At 44.1% G+C, this 18019-nt stretch overlaps 1 protein-coding gene across 2 annotated transcripts; it reads left to right on the top strand.

Moving 5' to 3' along the window:
* Positions 1-3689: 3689 nt before the first annotated feature.
* si:ch211-137a8.2 (uncharacterized protein LOC777613 homolog) lies at positions 3690-17393 on the top strand. Of its 2 annotated transcripts, none has more exons than XM_068317754.1 (13): positions 3690-3835; positions 8978-9178; positions 9653-9803; positions 10104-10286; positions 10678-10812; positions 10907-11101; positions 11261-11372; positions 11444-11608; positions 11713-11807; positions 13530-13757; positions 14995-15138; positions 15230-15300; positions 15411-17392. In XM_068317754.1, exons 2-13 carry the CDS (start codon positions 9000-9002, stop codon positions 15601-15603), a joined length of 1851 nt encoding a protein of 616 aa, XP_068173855.1. In that variant the 5' UTR covers positions 3690-3835; positions 8978-8999; the 3' UTR covers positions 15604-17392. The 2 variants fall into 2 exon arrangements, with proteins under 2 accessions (XP_068173855.1, XP_068173856.1); XM_068317755.1 differs by lacking the exon at positions 3690-3835 and adding an exon at positions 3871-3943 and having other exon boundaries at positions 15411-17393.
* Positions 17394-18019: the final 626 nt, after the last annotated feature.

Consider the following 18019-nt stretch of genomic DNA (forward strand, 5'->3'; position numbering starts at 1 on the left):
AATAAATTGGGCTCGACACTTTCTCAAAAATCCTGTCTCAATTTGGAACTTCATTCCTCAGTACATCTTCTCTCGCTTTGGTGGTTTACACTTTATTCTCAGTTGTAATTATAATGTAGACAAACTTCCTGTAAAATTGTCAGCTTTTCACAGGCAAGTTCTTCTATCGTGGTCTCTAATCTATAAACATAACTTCTCTCCTCACAGGTACTTAATATGGAATAATAGAGATATTCTTTTCAAGAATAAATCACTTTTTATGGACAGATGGGTTCAGAACAAAATTCTTCTGGTAAGTCAGCTGTTTAATGGAGAGGGACTTTTGCTTACTTATAGGGAATTTTTATCCAAGTATGAATTTCCTGTTACTCCCAGGGAATTCGCCATAGTGTTTGACGCTATCCCATCAGGTACTTTAATGCTTTTCAGAAATCCTCCCAACCCACCCCCATCAATCTCCGTACCTAATCCAATTGATTCTCACATAGGGAAAATTTGTTTCTCGACCTTTCCCCGTAATAACAACAGACATATACGTGCTCTATTCCAGAAAGATGTTGTTTGTGTTTCTTATGTTGTTTCTTACTGGAATCGTTTTGTGAATAACATTGATTGGAACAAGGTCTGGATGATTCCACACAAATATCTCATCTACAATAAGGTGAAGGAAGTTTCCTTCAGAATTATTCACAAATACTATCCTGCAAATCACTACATGGTTAAATTCAAAAGGGACATAAATACAGACTGTTCTTTCTGTGTGGACTACCCAGAGACTGTGCTACATCTATTTTGGCATTGCCCTTATACGAAAAAACTTTGGAAGGATGTCAGTAGATTCATTATAGACTATGTTTCCAAGGACTTTACCCTATCTTGGGAAAATGTTGTTTTTTGTTTTTATAAGTGCTCTAAGAAAGAGGAAAAGGCTTATTTTCTTATAAATCTGTTAATAATTTTGGCTAAATTTTTTATTCATAAATGTAAATTCAGCAAAAAAAACCCTAATTTTACTTATTTTCTTAAAGATGTTGAACAATATATACAGCTTATTGACGGCTCTGACAACAAAAAAGCTGTGAAGACCTTAAACATATGTTCCGCTTTAGGTGTTTTTGTGTAATGTAAGGACATGTGGTCATACCCCCTGGCAACTCTTTTATATGTTCTCTGTTTGTATTGTATACTGTTCTTGTATGCTGTACTGAATTTTCTTCAATAAATTTATTTAAAAAAAAAAAAAAAAAAAAAAAAAAAAAAAAAAAAAAAAAAAAAAAAAAAAAAAAAAAAAAAAAAAAAAAAAAAAAAAAAAAAAAGCACTAAAAGACTAACGAGAGCAGGAGAGACAGTAAAGACCTCCCGATGCTCCTGTTCAATTTCACATTTTAACAAGAGAGAGGGGGAGGAGCCGGAGTGGGCGTGTCAAACATGTGGCGAGGGGGCTCTGTCATCTGGTTGGTCAGTTTGTGGGTACATACATTGCTCTGATTGGCTGCTTCTGTCACAATAGCAACAGTCATTGGGTGACAGTTGGACAATGGCCGTGTCATTGGCCGACTTAGGGATACAAAAGGCTATTAGGGAAGGTGAGGAGGTCAGTGTGTGTGTGTGTGTGTGTGTGTGTGTGTGTGTGTGTGTGTGTGTGTGTGTGTGTGTGTGTGTAACCTCTGATTGGACGGCTCGTCTCATGGTGTAAAGGTTGGATGTTCTTCACTTGCGGCTTTTTCCTGCTGTGCTGATTGGAGTAATAATAACAGAATCTCCAGCTGGGTCCTAGTACCTCACCAAGCCCCACCCCTTGACGTTACACTCAGCCAATGGCAGTGCTCTGCAGCGGGCTGCTAATGCTACAGGTGCTCCTGAGCATGGCGTTAGCTCAGGTAACTATTCCGACCGTCTTCAATGGACCCAGGAGCTGCGTCTGTCATCGGGCCGGCGGTGGCTAATCCTCAAGCGCTCTGCAGCGACCCCTCGCCATCGACTCGCCGTTGACTCGCCGTCAACTCGCCATCTGCACGCGGCTTCTTTTCAGCTCAGTGGCTGCTTAAACCCGATCCGCTGAGCTAAGCCACTGAGATTGAAAGAGAGCATTGCATTAGCTACTTAGACCCAACTGAGGTTAATCGACCGGCCAGCATCTGAGGAGGCCTCTCTGCTGCAATCGGGTCAAACAAGACCCCAGGGGGGCAAAGCAGTCGTCATGGAAACAGATGAAACCGTCGCGGTCCTGCTGAGGTTCATCATCAGGATACCATGAAATGACAACTTTAACCTCTTGTTGATGGAGCTTAAAGACCTCTGAGCAGCTCCTGTCGGCTCGCAGAGACACGAAATGGTGGTGTCCGGTACGGCGTCAGTAAACAACAGGATGTAAACAACAACATCGGCTTTGTTTATTTACAGCTTCTTGGTGTTAAAAATCTTCACAACCGGCATCTTACGTAATTTTCCTGCTCAACGACATTTATGTAACGCCGGGCCTCATTTACATAACTGCATAGAGATTTCGTCAGCGTGTCCATATATGGGCAGAGTGTGTGAAGTCATTTGCATATGCAGATGAGGAGTGTATCCCCACACCAACAGAGGTGGTGATTAGTTGTGTGCCTCCTCCTCCTGTGACATGTTTTACATTCAGAGGTTAATGAGTGAGCGGGGCTGTGGTTTTACCTGGCTACATTGCCATGGCAACTGATGCTGCACACCCAGTGCCTGAGTTGGACCACAAATAAAAAAAAGATGATCGCATGTGTATATTTATTCATTCATTCATCTTCCAACCCGCTTAATCCGCTAACGCAGGTCGCGGGGAGCCGGTGCCTATCCCAGCAGTCTCAGGGCGTGAGGCAGGGGACACTCCGGGCACAACGCCAGTGTACCGCGGAGCCACATAGAAACAAACAACCATTCACACACACACTCACTCCTATGGTCAATTTGGGATCGGCCAATCAACCTGAAGCGCATGCTTTTGGAGGTGGGAGGAAGCCGGAGAACCCGGAGAACCCACGCAGACACGGGGAGAGCATGCAAACTCCGCACAGAGCGGGACTCGAACCCGGGTCCGCCGTGTTGTGAGGCTGCAGCGCTAACCACTACTCCACCGTGCCGCCCGTGTATATTTATATTTATGCACATATTTTGTTGCATCCCACCTGAAATGGAACACACACACACACACTCAGGCGCACAGCTGAAGCACAAATGCTAACAAGAAGCTAAGTTACCTCCAGATCTGAACACATCTGAATAGCTTAGCTTAGCATACATTTAATCATTCCATCTTATCCATTTACAGCTTCTAGAGAAATTCAGGACAGACTCCAAGGGAATAAAGGTGGTCACGTGACCTGCCCCGCCCCCGTCAGTGGAGGTGACCACCCCCCAGATGGAGTTTTATGTGTTTATAGTTTGATGACCAGCTGTCAACATGCCAGGCTGGGTCCAGTTCGCCCTAAACGTCACACCTGAGCAGGTAAACATTTGATGAGTCAGCATTAGGCTGGGAAATAAGTTATTTATAGACTTTTATAGACATTAGCAGAAATAATGTATAGACATTAAGATGCGTGAAACGTTGAAGAAGGGGGAGGTGGGTAGAGGTTCGCTGGTGCGCGATGAGCAGACGCAGGTGTGTTGGTGTGCGGAGGGGGCGTGGCTCCCGCTGCAGGTAGGCTCGTGTTACGTGCCGCTGCTCAGTCGCTGATTTCCTGCTGCAGGCTGGAGGTGTTTCACCTGTTCAGGTAAAATAAAGGCAGCGAGGCTCACCTGAAGCACCAGAGGACGGTTCTACTTAATCGCCAGAACCAGCTGACATGACGTCATCATCCGGCTGGTGAGTCGTCATCGTTCACTCGTTCGTGACGTCGCGTTCCTTCTCGTTTGTTTTCCGGCTCGTGTGAGTTGAGAGACGTTTTGTCATTGGGCGCCGCTTCATCCTCAGGTAAACAAGTTGGTGGTGTCACGCGAGCGGAAATTATTCTTAACAGGTAGTTTCAGGAAACACGGAACCGGAAGGTTGTAATTTAGACGAATTTAGACCAAACAGGTCAGAAACCGGTTCTCTCTCTCTCTCTCTGTGTGTGTGTGTGTGTGTGTGTGTGTGTGTGTGTGTGTGTGTGTGTGTGTGTGTGTGTATTCAGTGTCCCGCTTCCCCTCGGGATACTACTTCAGAAAGGTAATTTCGTGTGTCCCTCTGTTGCCATGGTGATAGGTACAGGTAGTAGAAATGAGTTTTTTTTTTCCCTCTTTCTGTTTTGAATATATTTTTCCTGTTGTCCATTTATTTATTTATTTATTTATTGATTATTTATCATCATTATTGTTTTATTATTGTGTGGATTCTTATTTCCGTTTCCGTCGGTGACATAAACTACCTGAAGGATTTTGTTGGTGCTTTGCTGAAGTGTTCCTCACGTCGTGAGGAAGAGGTCCAAATGGGTCCGGATGAAGGGGCGGAGTCAGGAAAGCGATCTGAAACCTTCATACAGGTTATGGATTGAATTAAACGTCCTCACTTGTGAAACGGAAGCAGGAAGTAGTCAGACAGGGAGGGAATGTTTCCAATACACTTGAACTGGTTTGATTCTCCGATGCAGGTGAGTTCACCTGTGCAGGTGTGTTGGATCCGGATGGCTGGTTCTGTGCAGGTATCATGTTTCGCGTGTTCCACCGGCGCATGCAGGTCACCGTGTCACCGGAACCCTGACCTGCAGCTTCCACACTGTAACTGTGTCACATATCGAATAGCTGTGAATACAGTGTGACCACCTGAGCTGTGGGGGCGTGGCCGTCACCTGAGAGGCTCCACGATTGGTTCCTACTTAAAGAGATGATAGCTATACGTAACCACGGTGATATCTGGATGGTCGTTTAAACAAGTGCCGGTCCAGAAGGACGAGCTCCAGGTCAACGTCACCAAACAACAGGAAGCAGAAAAGGAACACATTATCCTCAGCACTCAGATGATGATGGGATGAAGAGGAGGAGGAGGAGGAGGATGGTCTCACTGACGGAGGTGAAATCTCTCTTCGGTGAATCGTTTGTTTTTCCAGTTCCATCCTTCATCCGTCCCTCGGAGTGAACTCGCCCACAAACAGACTGAGATCTGAGATGAAGTGTTTTTCTCTCCTCTAATCTCTCGACATACATTTAAAAAAGGGTGAAAATTTTTACACAAAATTCTTCAAAACCGTATTTGTTCTCGCCCTCCAGACAACGTGGAGTCAGAAATGATGAAGAGAGTCTGAAATACGTGGTTGCTCCTCCATTCCCGCCTTAAACCTCCTCCTCCTCCTCTTCCTCATCCTCCTGTCTCTGATCTTTTCGTCTGAAACTTCCTCTTTCAGTGCAGATAATTCATTCCGCTCAGCCTCCTCCTGACGCCACTTCCAGCTTAGTTAGTTTAACATTCAAATCTGTGCAGAAACGTCAACGTATTTGGGTCATGAGATTAAGATCCGCTCGGGAAAAAAAGACTCCTGACATCTTCAGGAACGTTCTACTGGAGACTGGAAACCAAACACATCTTTAATCACTGAGAGTCATAGAACCGCTCAGCACTGTGAGGTCAAATTTTTACTCAGTTGTTTGCTTGATGGTCGATCTCACCAATGATTCTACATAGTAATAACCTGAAACACACATTTGAACATTTCCAGCTCCGTGTCCGGGTTGTGTCAGGAACATGAAGAATGAAACAGGAATCTCTGTAAATACTCTAGTTGTTTTTGGCTCTCGGGGCGGAAAAAGGCTCAAGTTTCAGCAGAAACAGAAATCTACTGTTTCTCACACACACACACACACACACACACACACACACACACACACACACACACACACACACACACACACACACACACACACACACACACACACACACACACAAGAAACCATCCGCGCTGCTTCTCCGTGGGAATAAATCATGACGGAATGATTCCAACAGATATGACGTAAAATAATTAATGAACACCTCATGAAGTTTCCCAAACAGCGACAATGTTGTAGAACCGGTTCCCGTCTGTCTTCCTGTTGATTCTGATGGGTCATGGCCGACGACCACTTCTACACACCTGAGATTCACTTCCTCTTGACCAATCAGGTCCAGAAAGTAAAGACCAGGAAATGATTCTGGAAGTGGGGGATTAGGATTCCATTCACCGCGTCTCCAGGACGTGGTGCCAGTTGGGTGCTTTTGCATTTGGTACCACCTATTTGAAGCTCGTTGTCATAGCAACACGGCACAGAGCTGTTAACATCTACTAAAGACAGAAGTGGCCGTCATGCAAAAGTTGTGTCCACTGATGTGTACTGTGCAGGATATTCTAGGAATTGATGGCACAGAGAGGATTTAAACTGGTCAATCAGTGGCCTGCAATGTGTCACGTGACCTCTCAGTTCCTGCTCAGCTTGCTTGGGACCACACTGGTAGTTTTCTACCTGGGAAACCAACCTTCTGACCTCCTGACTGCTACAGACGAACCTCATTCATGTCTCCAGGAGCAGCAGGAAACCAGAGTACGGAGAAATCCTGGATCTACGGCTTCGTTTTCCGTCAGTTATTTTAGGGATGATATTCTCACCGTCTCCATTTCCACTTCTTCCCTTTCTCCCCAACTTCTCTCCGTAATTAGATCGTAGAGATCGGGTGTCTTTCAGCCCTCTGTCTGTCTTTTACCCTGAGGAGGACAGAAAGGCTGTTTGTTCCCTGCCAGCTTCCTTTTGTCCAAATGGAACAATAGACTTAGTTGGGGGCAGAGAGGAAGAGGAGGAGGAGGAGGAGGAGGTGAGGGAGGTGGTTCAAGTTCTGTCTCAGGAGATCCTCCAGTGTCAAACTTAGAGGTGGAGAGGTTCATATCTTCACGCCGCTGCCTGTAAATTGCTTTTTAAATCTCCCAGTTGTGGTTCTGCTGGCATCCCAGTGACCAGTAACTCGTGGGATTGGTTGTCATCGCTCCAGAGACTCCGCCCACAGCCTCTGGTCACCACAGGCAGCTCTGGTTTAAAAACTATGGAGGCAGATATCGACTCTGTCTGAGGACACAGACATTATTTTAACCGTCCTGACTTCCCCTCACCTTCATCTCCTCCTCGGATGAGCAGCGTTTCCCTGGGAAGCAGCTTCTCTGATAGGATCCATCCATCCTCCTCTCTTCCTCTCTGGGGTCGTTGTGTTTGGGTGCTTCGTTCCAGTGTTTAGCAGAGCGCTGTCACCGACCCGCAGTCTTACTACTCTGTGTTTTTGATGCTTGTTAGCAAAGATGTAATAATAAATTTAAGAACTGGATTCATTCACCAAACTGCAGGTGTGAAAGCTTCCGACCATCCTACCAGTAAAGCGTTCTGGTGTTTAGCTGCTTCCAGGTTTCTGTCTCAGGACACGGATCTTACTACAATCTCATTTAAGATGAGTATTCAGTCCGACTTCACCTCTCTGGCTCCAACTCTTCATCAGACCCAACTAGAGTCTGTGTCCTAATCTTTAAAGCTTGAGGTCATGTCTCCTCAGAGAGGAGGTGATATCTCCATCCTCCTCTTCCTTCCTCACGCTGGTCCGTCTGAATCCGTCGGCTCTCCTGCAAGCTTGAGCAGTGATGTTCACCACAGACGGACATGTTCACCATCCGGACATGTTTGTCCCGTCATACGTCTATCGATTTAGCGAGAAACGATGAAGACTTTTTAAAGGTGCTGTAGTTTCAAGACCTGTAGCCAGAAGACGACATTTTGTCATTCAAAATGATGGTTTTAAGATGCATCTCTGTTTATTTAAATCAACCAAACCACCGAGGTCACTGATGCAAATGGGAATGCAGACACGCTAACATGCTAGTGTTAGCTGCGCAGTTGGCTGTTTCCGCACTGATTGAATCGATACTGTTAATGAAATTTTTGTAGATTTTTGACGTTCTTTAAAACATGAAATTCTCTGATTAAATATTTTGGTGTTTGAACGTTTTAAGGCTGCTTTGTTTGAACTGATTAAATGGAGTCATGCGAGTTTCCATCTCAACATTCAAATCATTTCCACTCATCGAAAACTACCAGAGGCTCACCTGCTGGAGGGGTGACGGTTCTGGATCATGAAACACATGAATGGTAGAAACGCGTCTGGAAACCTGTGACTGGTTAGGATGTGAACCTAAGGTAACGATAATCCAGATCGCTTTCTGTAGTTTCTGTGGATTAAAGGGGGACAAGCAGGCCTCAGATGTTCCACTGGGAGTCGTTCTAGTTTGAAATGAAATCATGTTTCTGTAACTGCAGAGAGTCGAGAGGAAAAAACCGCAAAGGTGGTTCAGACATCAGGATCTATGTGGTCTCTCAATGGGTCAGGGCTGACACACACACACACACACACACACACACACACACACACACACACACACACACACACACACACACACACACACACACACAGACAGCGAAGTCCTTGGTGGGACTTTGGACGAGGAGGCCTTGGCTGATCAGGCTCCTGCGGGGCGACAGGAAGTGTTTGATTTATGAGTCTGGAAGATCACAGGTGGACACAGACACACACACACTACACAGACGCACGCACACACACACACACACACACACACACACACTACACAGACACACTGGTGACTCTAAGTAAGGTTATTATTTATGGGGACATCATCATGCTTCATTATCTGCTGCTCTGGGTTTAATGGATGATGCAGAGGGAACTGGTCATTAGAGGCAGCGGTGTGGGATTCATTCACACAAACACTAAACAAACACAACGATTATAAACTCATTCTGAACCACTAATCACAAGTGTGGGGTTTGGTTTCATTAGTGGGTGTGTCACCGCATGTAAACCACAGGTAAAATCCTCTTCCTCTTCCTGGCTCACGATGCGTGTCGTCCAATCCCAGCAAGTCTTGGTTTAGTCCCGCCCACTGAAGTGACAAATTTTTTTTTTCAAATACCTGCTGCTGAGTCTGAATCCACTTGTCTGCTTTCTCAACAGGTGAGGGTCAGGTGATGTCACGATGCCTGGATTCCCACCTGATCGCCATGGTGACGCCGCCTCCTCCACAGAGGAAGAGGAAGCCAGAGACACGGATCTGATTCAGGATCAGACTCGTTTTCTCTCGGCTTCGTCTCTCCTGGAGGTGAGCAAGGAGGAGAGGCAGAGAGAGGAGGACGGAGACCTCCCGGGATGTGGCCTGTGAGTGTCGTCCAGAAAAAACCTTTATTGTTAATGGGCAGAATACATCTGATCAGTTTTCATTAAGCTAAAAATGTTCATTCCTGAATCAGTCTTAAACTTTGAGGTTCATGTCCTAAACCAGTTAGAATGTTCCGCTAACCCAGGACAATGATGTTGCCCAGCATGAAAGTGACCTTTGGTAGCATTGAGTAAAGATTTTCGGAGGGTTTACAGAGTGTCCATGAACGCATCAGGAAGTTTCACTGAAGCATCCATCCGAGGAATAAAATCTAAGTTTAGTTTATTTTTCCACCAGCGTGGAGCAAAAGAGATCACAAATATTTAGTGATTATGGAGAAACAATTTCAGAAATATTGGTCTTTTATTGCTTTAATTAATATTTATTTAATATTGATGCTACAAAGTTAAAAAGTACTTTTTGATATCTGCAGCGACTTTTATGAAGTAACTCTATTCCTGCATATTTTCCAGATTGGAGAAGAGGTGGCTCCTCTGGCACGAGTTCATGAAAGAACACGCCCACCTGGATACGTGGCTGGGATTGGTCGAGCAGGCCGTCGCCTCCCCTGACCTCGCCCACGTTACCTACCAGACCGCCAAGGACGAGTTGAGGAAATTTGAGGTGTGGAGAAATGAAACTGCAGCGTTTCCTGTCAATCATCTGCTTCTTGTTTCTGATTAAAAATGATTGATTGTGTCTGAGATCCATGAATTTATCCTGTGGCTATTATTGAAAGAATTATAGGACGACACCAGAAATAGACGAATAAAATGCTTATTTCAGAAGCCAGTTGTTAAGGTGAAGTGTGTTTTAAACCAGATATCCTTATCACTATTTCTGAGTTGCAACAAGCAGTTTTTCTGAAAAATTATTTTTAATTATTGATTTATGCTAAAGCGTTTTTTGGTTTTTGTGTTCCAGAGGCTGCGGGCCGAGGCCGGATCCCGCCTCGTCCAATTGGACGGCCTGACGCGGAGGAATCGAACGCTGACTCGGATGTTTCAGGGCGCCATGCAGCGCCGCCTACTGGCGTCGGCGAGGGAAAGCGGCCAGCGGTGGGACGAGGCAAACGCCAATCTGGAATGCGTCACTGGACGACTGAAGGTCCGAATGTCTGGTGGCATGAACATGAATGTCACTCTTTCTTTCAAGGCTATATAAAGTATATGATTCATTATAAGACCTAAAACTTTTCCTTAAACACTGAACTTATGGAGAAATATAAAAATAATATATTTTTATGTGAAAACTACAATTATTTGTATTTAATAGAATACAGGTATACACTGATGAAATATCAGGTCTTCTTATCTTTAATGTGAGGAATACCTGGGTTAGTATGACATCATACGCAGAATGATGTCATACATATTTCCCAATAGATAGTTCTTTACTGCTGTATTAATGGTTGAAATGACAATAAAATCTGAATATGAAAACGTAGCACTTCCAGATTGGAACTGTGATGAAGATGGAGAATTTTTCCCTCTTTCAGCTCTTTGTCTCAGAGTGGGAGGAGTTTGACGCAGAGAGGGAGGAGCTTGCTCTCTGGTTGGCTGACCTGGATATCCGTCTGACGGAGGTTGATCACCTGACAGGAAACACCTGTGAAAAGCTGAAGCAGCTCCAGGTGTGTGTGATAAGTACCTGTTTATTGTTTGTGTGTTTACCTTTGTTCTCACTGTGTGTGTGTTTGTGTGTGTGTGCCTGTGCCTGTGCTGCAGGACTTCCAGCAGTGTGTGTGTGTGAACTCAGATCGCCTGAACGGCCTGCTGCGGCGCGGTGAGGCGTTGATCCAGCGCAGCCGACCGGCCGACGCTCAGCTGGTGGAGAACCGCCTGCTGGAGCTGCTGAGGCGCTGCAGCCTCGTCTACAACAAGATCGCAAGAACACACACCCGCCTGCTGAGCATGAGACTGGTACACACACACACACACACACACACACACACACACACACACACACACACACACACACACACACACACACACACACACACACACACACACACACACACACACACAGAATCCCATCCTCATCCTTCCCTGGTGACATCATCATCCTCCCGTCTCCCTCAGGTGTTTGCTGACGACTGGATTCTGTCCCACGCCACCGACTCTGGTTGTCCTTCAGAGAGTCTGTTAGACGAAGAGGGAGCGCTTGATAAGTACAACCTGGACCTCCCTAAAGGTGAAGCAGCACGTTGGCGTTTGATTCCATTGTTTCATCAGGATGGATCTGATTTCTTTTTTCCTCCTCAGTCTTCTCCTTGGACCCGCCCTCACCCGTTCACCTCCCCCCTCCTCCCCCGTCTCCTTCCTTGCCTACCCATGAGCACCTGGGGCTGGAGTGGGACCCCTCGGTCGACATTGGACGTTCCGTCTCGTGTGACGACACCGACTCGTCGTATTTCAGCGCCAGCACGGGTGAGAAGCAAAAACCTTTTCACTGGATCAACTTTATCAACTTTAAAACAAACAAATAAACAAACAAACAAACAAACAGACGACTGCTTCCTTTTTGCGTACAGGTCGGTGTCGCAGAGACGGTCTGAAGAGGCGCAGCTATCTCAGCTCCCTCGGCTCCATGTCAGACATCAGCAACGACAACCAGGAAGCGGGTTTGGTGAGTATTTTTATTCTGTTGGAGAAATAAACCCCACATCTTAAAATGTGAAGGAAACAAACAGCAGTGCATCATGGGTAAACAGAACAAACATTAAATTACCGTTATCTGTTCAATTGGAAGTTAAACAAACTACAACTTATCATCGCTACACGTAAAACTGACAGGCCCCTGATTGGCTGATCCTCATCACGTGACCGGCCCATTTAAACTTGAACTTAAATCTGAATCATTATTAGTTTGGTAGTTAATTTAGAAAAACTTGATTGAAAAATGCGGAAACCAGATCCGGATCTGACTCAGAGGTCAGAGGTCATCCCCCTAAAAGATTCCCATCAGGATCTCTGCAGCATTCTCAAGAAGTTTAAGAAAAAAATCAGTTTTTTGATACCAAATTTCAGAAGAATTCATCTTCTTTATCGTCTCTTGATGGGAGACGATAATATCTAGAAACACTCCCTGATGCTCCGATACACTCGCTATCTAAAAATACCCTCCACCGTTACGGCGCTTCACCTCTTCTTCTGCTGATTTATTGATGACACCTGCAGGATGTGACACCTCCGCATGTTGTCGGAGCCTCGCTTTACTTTTATTTTGGCGAGCCGAGCCAGCGGCTGTGAGCAGAACGGAACAGATGCACGAAAGCAGACAGGATGCGGTGAAAAGTAATCAGAGTAGCCTCCTCTGCTCGCCTGCGGCTCGGTCTCGTCTTTAAATACACATACACACACACACACACACACACACACACACACACACTGCACTCTCGTTGAACCCCACCACTCCACAGAAGAGAGATTACAGCTGCAGAATGCCAACGACGACATCAAAGTATGTGAAGCACTTTCTCTTTATTTACACTCTCGTTTATTACTGGACTTGTAAAGGCGTGATGTCGGCCCCCCCCCGCCCCCCTCAAGCTCGCCGCCGTTTACCCAGAAGACTCCACATGTCGTTGCACTCACCTGACCCCTTCTTGGGATTATTTGCACGCCGCAGGAATCCTCAATGAAACCCTGCCTCCAGACGTTCTTGTGTTCTCCACCCACATCTCTGTTTAATCACCGTCACCTTTCGGCTCCTTCAATGTCAGCCTTCACTTTTCCTTAAAAGCAGCGGCGAGCAGCTCGTCCTGCATCACAACTCCTCTGAGAGGCTGTTGTAGATCTTTAACTACAAATCACTCGCACCAATGACATTAGTGCGAGTGTTCACTTTAAATTTGCATAATTTTTCCCTCAGATAACCTAAAGGAAAATAACGCTGCGTGCTAAATAAAAATGTCTGGACTCACGGTTGAAATTATTAAGGTTGACCTCTAAGTGAAGCATTAATAGCTCCAATCATCCATAGGAAGGTGTGATTCATATGCTGTTCAAGGAATCTGTAGAAAAATGTTTTTTAACAGTTTAAATGTGAAAAATAAAAAGTGTAATACCTCCAAACGCAAGGAAAGATGCTCTTCTGTCTTTTGGGAATTTAGCAACAAGTTGAAGATGCTGCACTTCGTCTTTGTTGGAGGTTGTGTTTTCGCCTGGTTCCATTTTACACAAAACCTAGAAGAAGAAAGAGATGAAAGAGTCCATTAAATCTGAAGTTAATGTAGGAACGGTAGAAACAGACGCGACCAGCAGAGGTTCAGAGGTCGGCCTCGGTGGTGACGCTCCAAATGTCAAGATCCTTATTTAGAAAACAAACTAAAACCTGTTTTCTCCGTAGAATTTGGAAGGATGTCTTGGCTCCGCCCACCCCAGGACCTATTCACCATTGGAGGCCAAAGGAGGCGGGGCAAGGCTGAGCGGAGACCAATGGCTGACCTCCACACCTGAAGGACAGAACGGCCATCCAATCAGGTTTGACGGCGGACGTGTAAGGGCGTGGCTTGGAGTCCAGAGCTCCGCCCCTTTGGAGAGGAGGAGTTCCAAAGCGGTGCAGACTGATGGGGAGGTGGGTGGAGTCACTTCCTCTTTTTTTGGTTTAGTATTTCCTTTCATGTGTATTAGTAACTAATCAATAAACTAAAAAGAATTTTCTACATGATTGATTGATATGATCAATTAAATGATTAATTGATTGATATGATCAATTAAATCCACAGATTTTATTTCCTTGTTGTCAAAATATTTAGTCCTGAACAAAAAGAAAAGAGTCACAAATTTGTGATAGTCTTTCCGACTTCTCTGATCATGTGAGGACATGCTAACCATTTAACCCATGGAAACTTTTTACTAAACCAAGAAAATTTTAATTTTATTGATTATTAAATTATTAACGCTCAGTCTCAACAAATTTCAACAATTTGTCATAAAACTCTTCAACCAAAACTCACCAAACCAGAAGAAGAGCAAAAACAACCCTAAGCCTTGACCTCTGGTACTGGGAACGTCGCTAACATCCTCGTCACAATTTATGGATTACTTTCTGAGAAAAGGACACTTTTAAATACATTTGACTCTGGTTTTAAAGATTCATCATCTTTTACCTGCATTTTTTTCCCACATCTGCAAAGCGTCGTCTTCCCGTCTTTAAGGGACGTCTTTCTTTCCCAGTCACCAGCCTTTATTTTTCCTGCAGATTCACCGTCATCAGGATGGATTCCTGGATCCCTCCTCTCCGTCTTTCCCTCCTCGTTTCTGTCTCCATCACACTTCACTGGCTTTAGTCATCATTTTCTCTCCCTCTCTCATTACTGGTGAAAGCATCTATTTCTTCTCTTCCTCGGTCTCGTCTGCTGCTCCTCGAGCCACCGGACGGATCCATAAAATCTTGATTTATGCTTCCAGTCTGGCCGCACTTTAACTGTTATCATAAAAACAAGAGAGAAATACGTTGCCTCTTCCTTGAAATTTTTGTCCTCGCTGTCTCTAACTGGAGAAACGAGAGGAAGGAACTGATAGACGAGGCCTTCAAGGTGCATAAGAACAAACCACAGAATCATCATCCATACCGTCGTCAACCTCAGGAAAATGATATCTAATAATTTTCGGATATCTAATAGTATTCAGGAATCCACTTGAAAATGTCTTGGAGATGATCTTAAAACAGTTGCGCTAAATCCCACGTTGCAAACTTTATTTAAATGTTCCCAGGTTTCACAGTTTTGTTTGCAGCCGTTAAAAAAAAATTTAAAAAAATTTTTTCCATTCATACTTGAAAACTTTTTGGGATTTGTTTCACGTAACAGGGCTACCTGGAAGAAAACCACACCCATGCATCCAACCAATGTGACCGTGGTAACACAGAACAGTCTTCTCTCGATAACGCCTCCCTGCTGTCACGTGACCTCAAAGGGCCCTCTGATTGGTTGTATCGACAGTCAGATTTCCAGGTGAGTTGATGTCAGTCATCAGAGATGTTTTCCTCAAGCCGCTGCAGTTTTTATATTCCCCTTCGAAATAAATGTCACTTTGGACCGACAGATATCTGCTGTTGGGGATGAAGAGGAGCAGCTGTGTGGTGAAGAAGCTGCGCGTCTTCTGTCTGGACACAGGTGAGAAGGCGTTGATAACTTCAGGCTTCAGGAGCTGAGCACTGAAAGAACTTCTCTAAAGGTTGAGGAAACCAGTCAAACACTAATTTCTCTAACTTCCTCCTACATAGTGGGACCTCCAGCAGCACCTCCCCTTCCTCCCTGCTCTGCCCAGTTCTCCTCTACCTCCTCCTGGCTGCAGCCCTGGTCCTCCTGGCCTGTCTGATCTGGCTCGCCCTGGAGCCACCGTGCCACCGCAGCAGCAGGATGAACCGCAGCTTCCACCTGACGCTGAGGTACGTCAACGGAATCCCACCCACGTGAAGACGGAACGGAGCACGGGTTCCAGGAAGCAGAGGTTCCCAGCGTTTGAGACCAACGATCTCAGACATCGAGTATCTGACAGGAACCTGCAGGATGAGCACCGCTTGCTGACTCGTTGGTTTCCTCTCGTTGTCATCTGGCGGCAGCTGAAAACGCCTGGAAACTGGAAGTGATGCTAAAAGTTTTAAGTCTTTTCTAATCATGTGATTATTAGAGCTTTCCACAAATAAACATTTACACAGACAAACCGTGACAATCATAAAATGTTATAACTCACATTATTATGTTGTATAAACCTTAATAAAGCAGAGTTTGTCAGTAGTGAAAGAGGCTAGATTTGTATTTCTCTTCAAGCTAATGTTAATGCTGAGTTCATGACGGTAGTAAATTCCCAATTTAGTAATATCTGACCTGATAAACTACACCTGATAATGGCTGGAAAAAACGTATTCATGTTAAATTTAATTATCAATGCTAAATTATTCCCTCCAATCCTGAACAACTGGATAATGGTATCAGCTTGGATGTATCAGAAAAAATAAATGTTCAAATGAGGTAGCCCGAGTTTTCCCAATGTCTGACATGTCCTGAACGCAGCATGAGAACATGGATAACAGACTAGCTTCATGCTTTTGTTTGCACTGAAAAGCTAATGTAAGGAAAGGAGCTAACAGGTTAGTGGGAATGTTAACCAGCTACCATAATGCTTTTCTCTAAACTACCACATTTTTACTGAGCAAACTCTGAATTATTTTGCATTTATCCCCGAACTGCCTTGTTAAAACATCACAGATGATTATTATGTATATATTTGGGAACACGTCATTGGTGTTGCCACATTCAGAGCAATAATTCCCCTTTTAATCAAAATAAAATTGAGATGGATTATCTGTGTTACCTGTTTGCCACCCGTTTCAGGCCTGTGCAGGTTGGAGTGCTTGTTGTCGTGGTGTTTGCACAGGTGGATGTGTTCACAGCAGGTATTCAGAGCCAATGTAGGAATGGGCAGACAACGTTGACACGCCCTTCAGAACACAAATGAGCTTTCACACTGATGAATGCCAGCATTCAGTATATCTGATATTTACTGGTGTTTGTTTGCAGCAGGATTACACACAAAAGGCTGTTTCAGGTGATGCTGGAGCGACTCCGACTCTGGATGCATACGGGACCAAACCCTCCTTTTGATGTTTTCTTCAGCCGCATCACATGATCAGGGCTTCTTCATCTTCCTTGCGGTCGGTTTGCATTGGTTGAGTCTGTTGCTCTGTGACTGATTTTTGGATTTTACCATCCATGCTTTCACTGGGAAAATGTGCTTTGGGGGTTGTTGTTTTTTTTTTACTACTTCCTTGTTGTATGACTTTGATGTCTTTGTCATGTGATCATTGGGGAACTCAGAAGCCTTGGTGAAGGTTTGGTCTCCATTCACAAATTTTTTCTGCTAAAATCATTTTCATTTATCCAGACGGCGAATTCAGCTTTGGTTTAGAAACCAGTCTGAGTCTTGTTACCTGGTCCTCAGGCAGAGACGTTGGACTAGTTTTTCTACGATTATTTTACACTTAATTGTTATTCAAATCTTATGATGAGAAAATAGAATATATAATGTAATAGGTAATATATATTAGAGTCCTGGATGAACGGTTCCTTGAGCCTTCAAGAGGTTTGACATAACCTGAAGGAAACATTCAGCTCACTGCCATGTTTAACATTTTATTTTTAACGACTTTTATTGCTTTCTGTGTTTGAAATGGATATTAAAAAGCAATCACTTATTCTTGCTTTTGTACATGTTTTTAAGAGAAATAAAATTATATGGAGTTATATGGAGCATGGCTTAGTTTTGTTTGTCAGAACAGGGTGGAATGTTCCACTTATTTCTGATCTTAATTTAGAAGCAATGCCTCTAAATACTATTCATTTAATTAGTTCATTATCATTACATTAATATACAAACCATCCATTATACATGGAAAAAGGTTTTGTGAGTCAATTTACAATATCTTTTTAAAATTTAATTGTATATACTGATTTTAATCCCCGCAGGGAAATTAGTGAGTACATTAGTGAGTAAACATTAAAAAAAATATGACTACTGCAAACTAAATTTTGTCATTAATATATAACACAATATACAGTATGTAATTTACTTTGCAAATTAACTACCATGGATTTTTAAAGAATAAGCATAACGAAAACAATTTTTCAATTTCTTTGCAACCGTAACGAGCTGCAACTGCGACGCACAAATCTACTGCAGCAGAAGCTTGAACTTAAACATTCATTCGTTAAACATTATCATCATTATAAATATTTAGTATTTCTGTTAGATCGGAGCTCTTGTTGGGTGAAGGCTTGCACCTGAACGCACCACATCGTTTCTGAACGTCGTTGTAAGCTTCTGCGTGTTTGC

Source organism: Antennarius striatus, chromosome 6, assembly GCF_040054535.1.
Source record: "Antennarius striatus isolate MH-2024 chromosome 6, ASM4005453v1, whole genome shotgun sequence".
NCBI lineage: Eukaryota > Metazoa > Chordata > Actinopteri > Lophiiformes > Antennariidae > Antennarius > Antennarius striatus.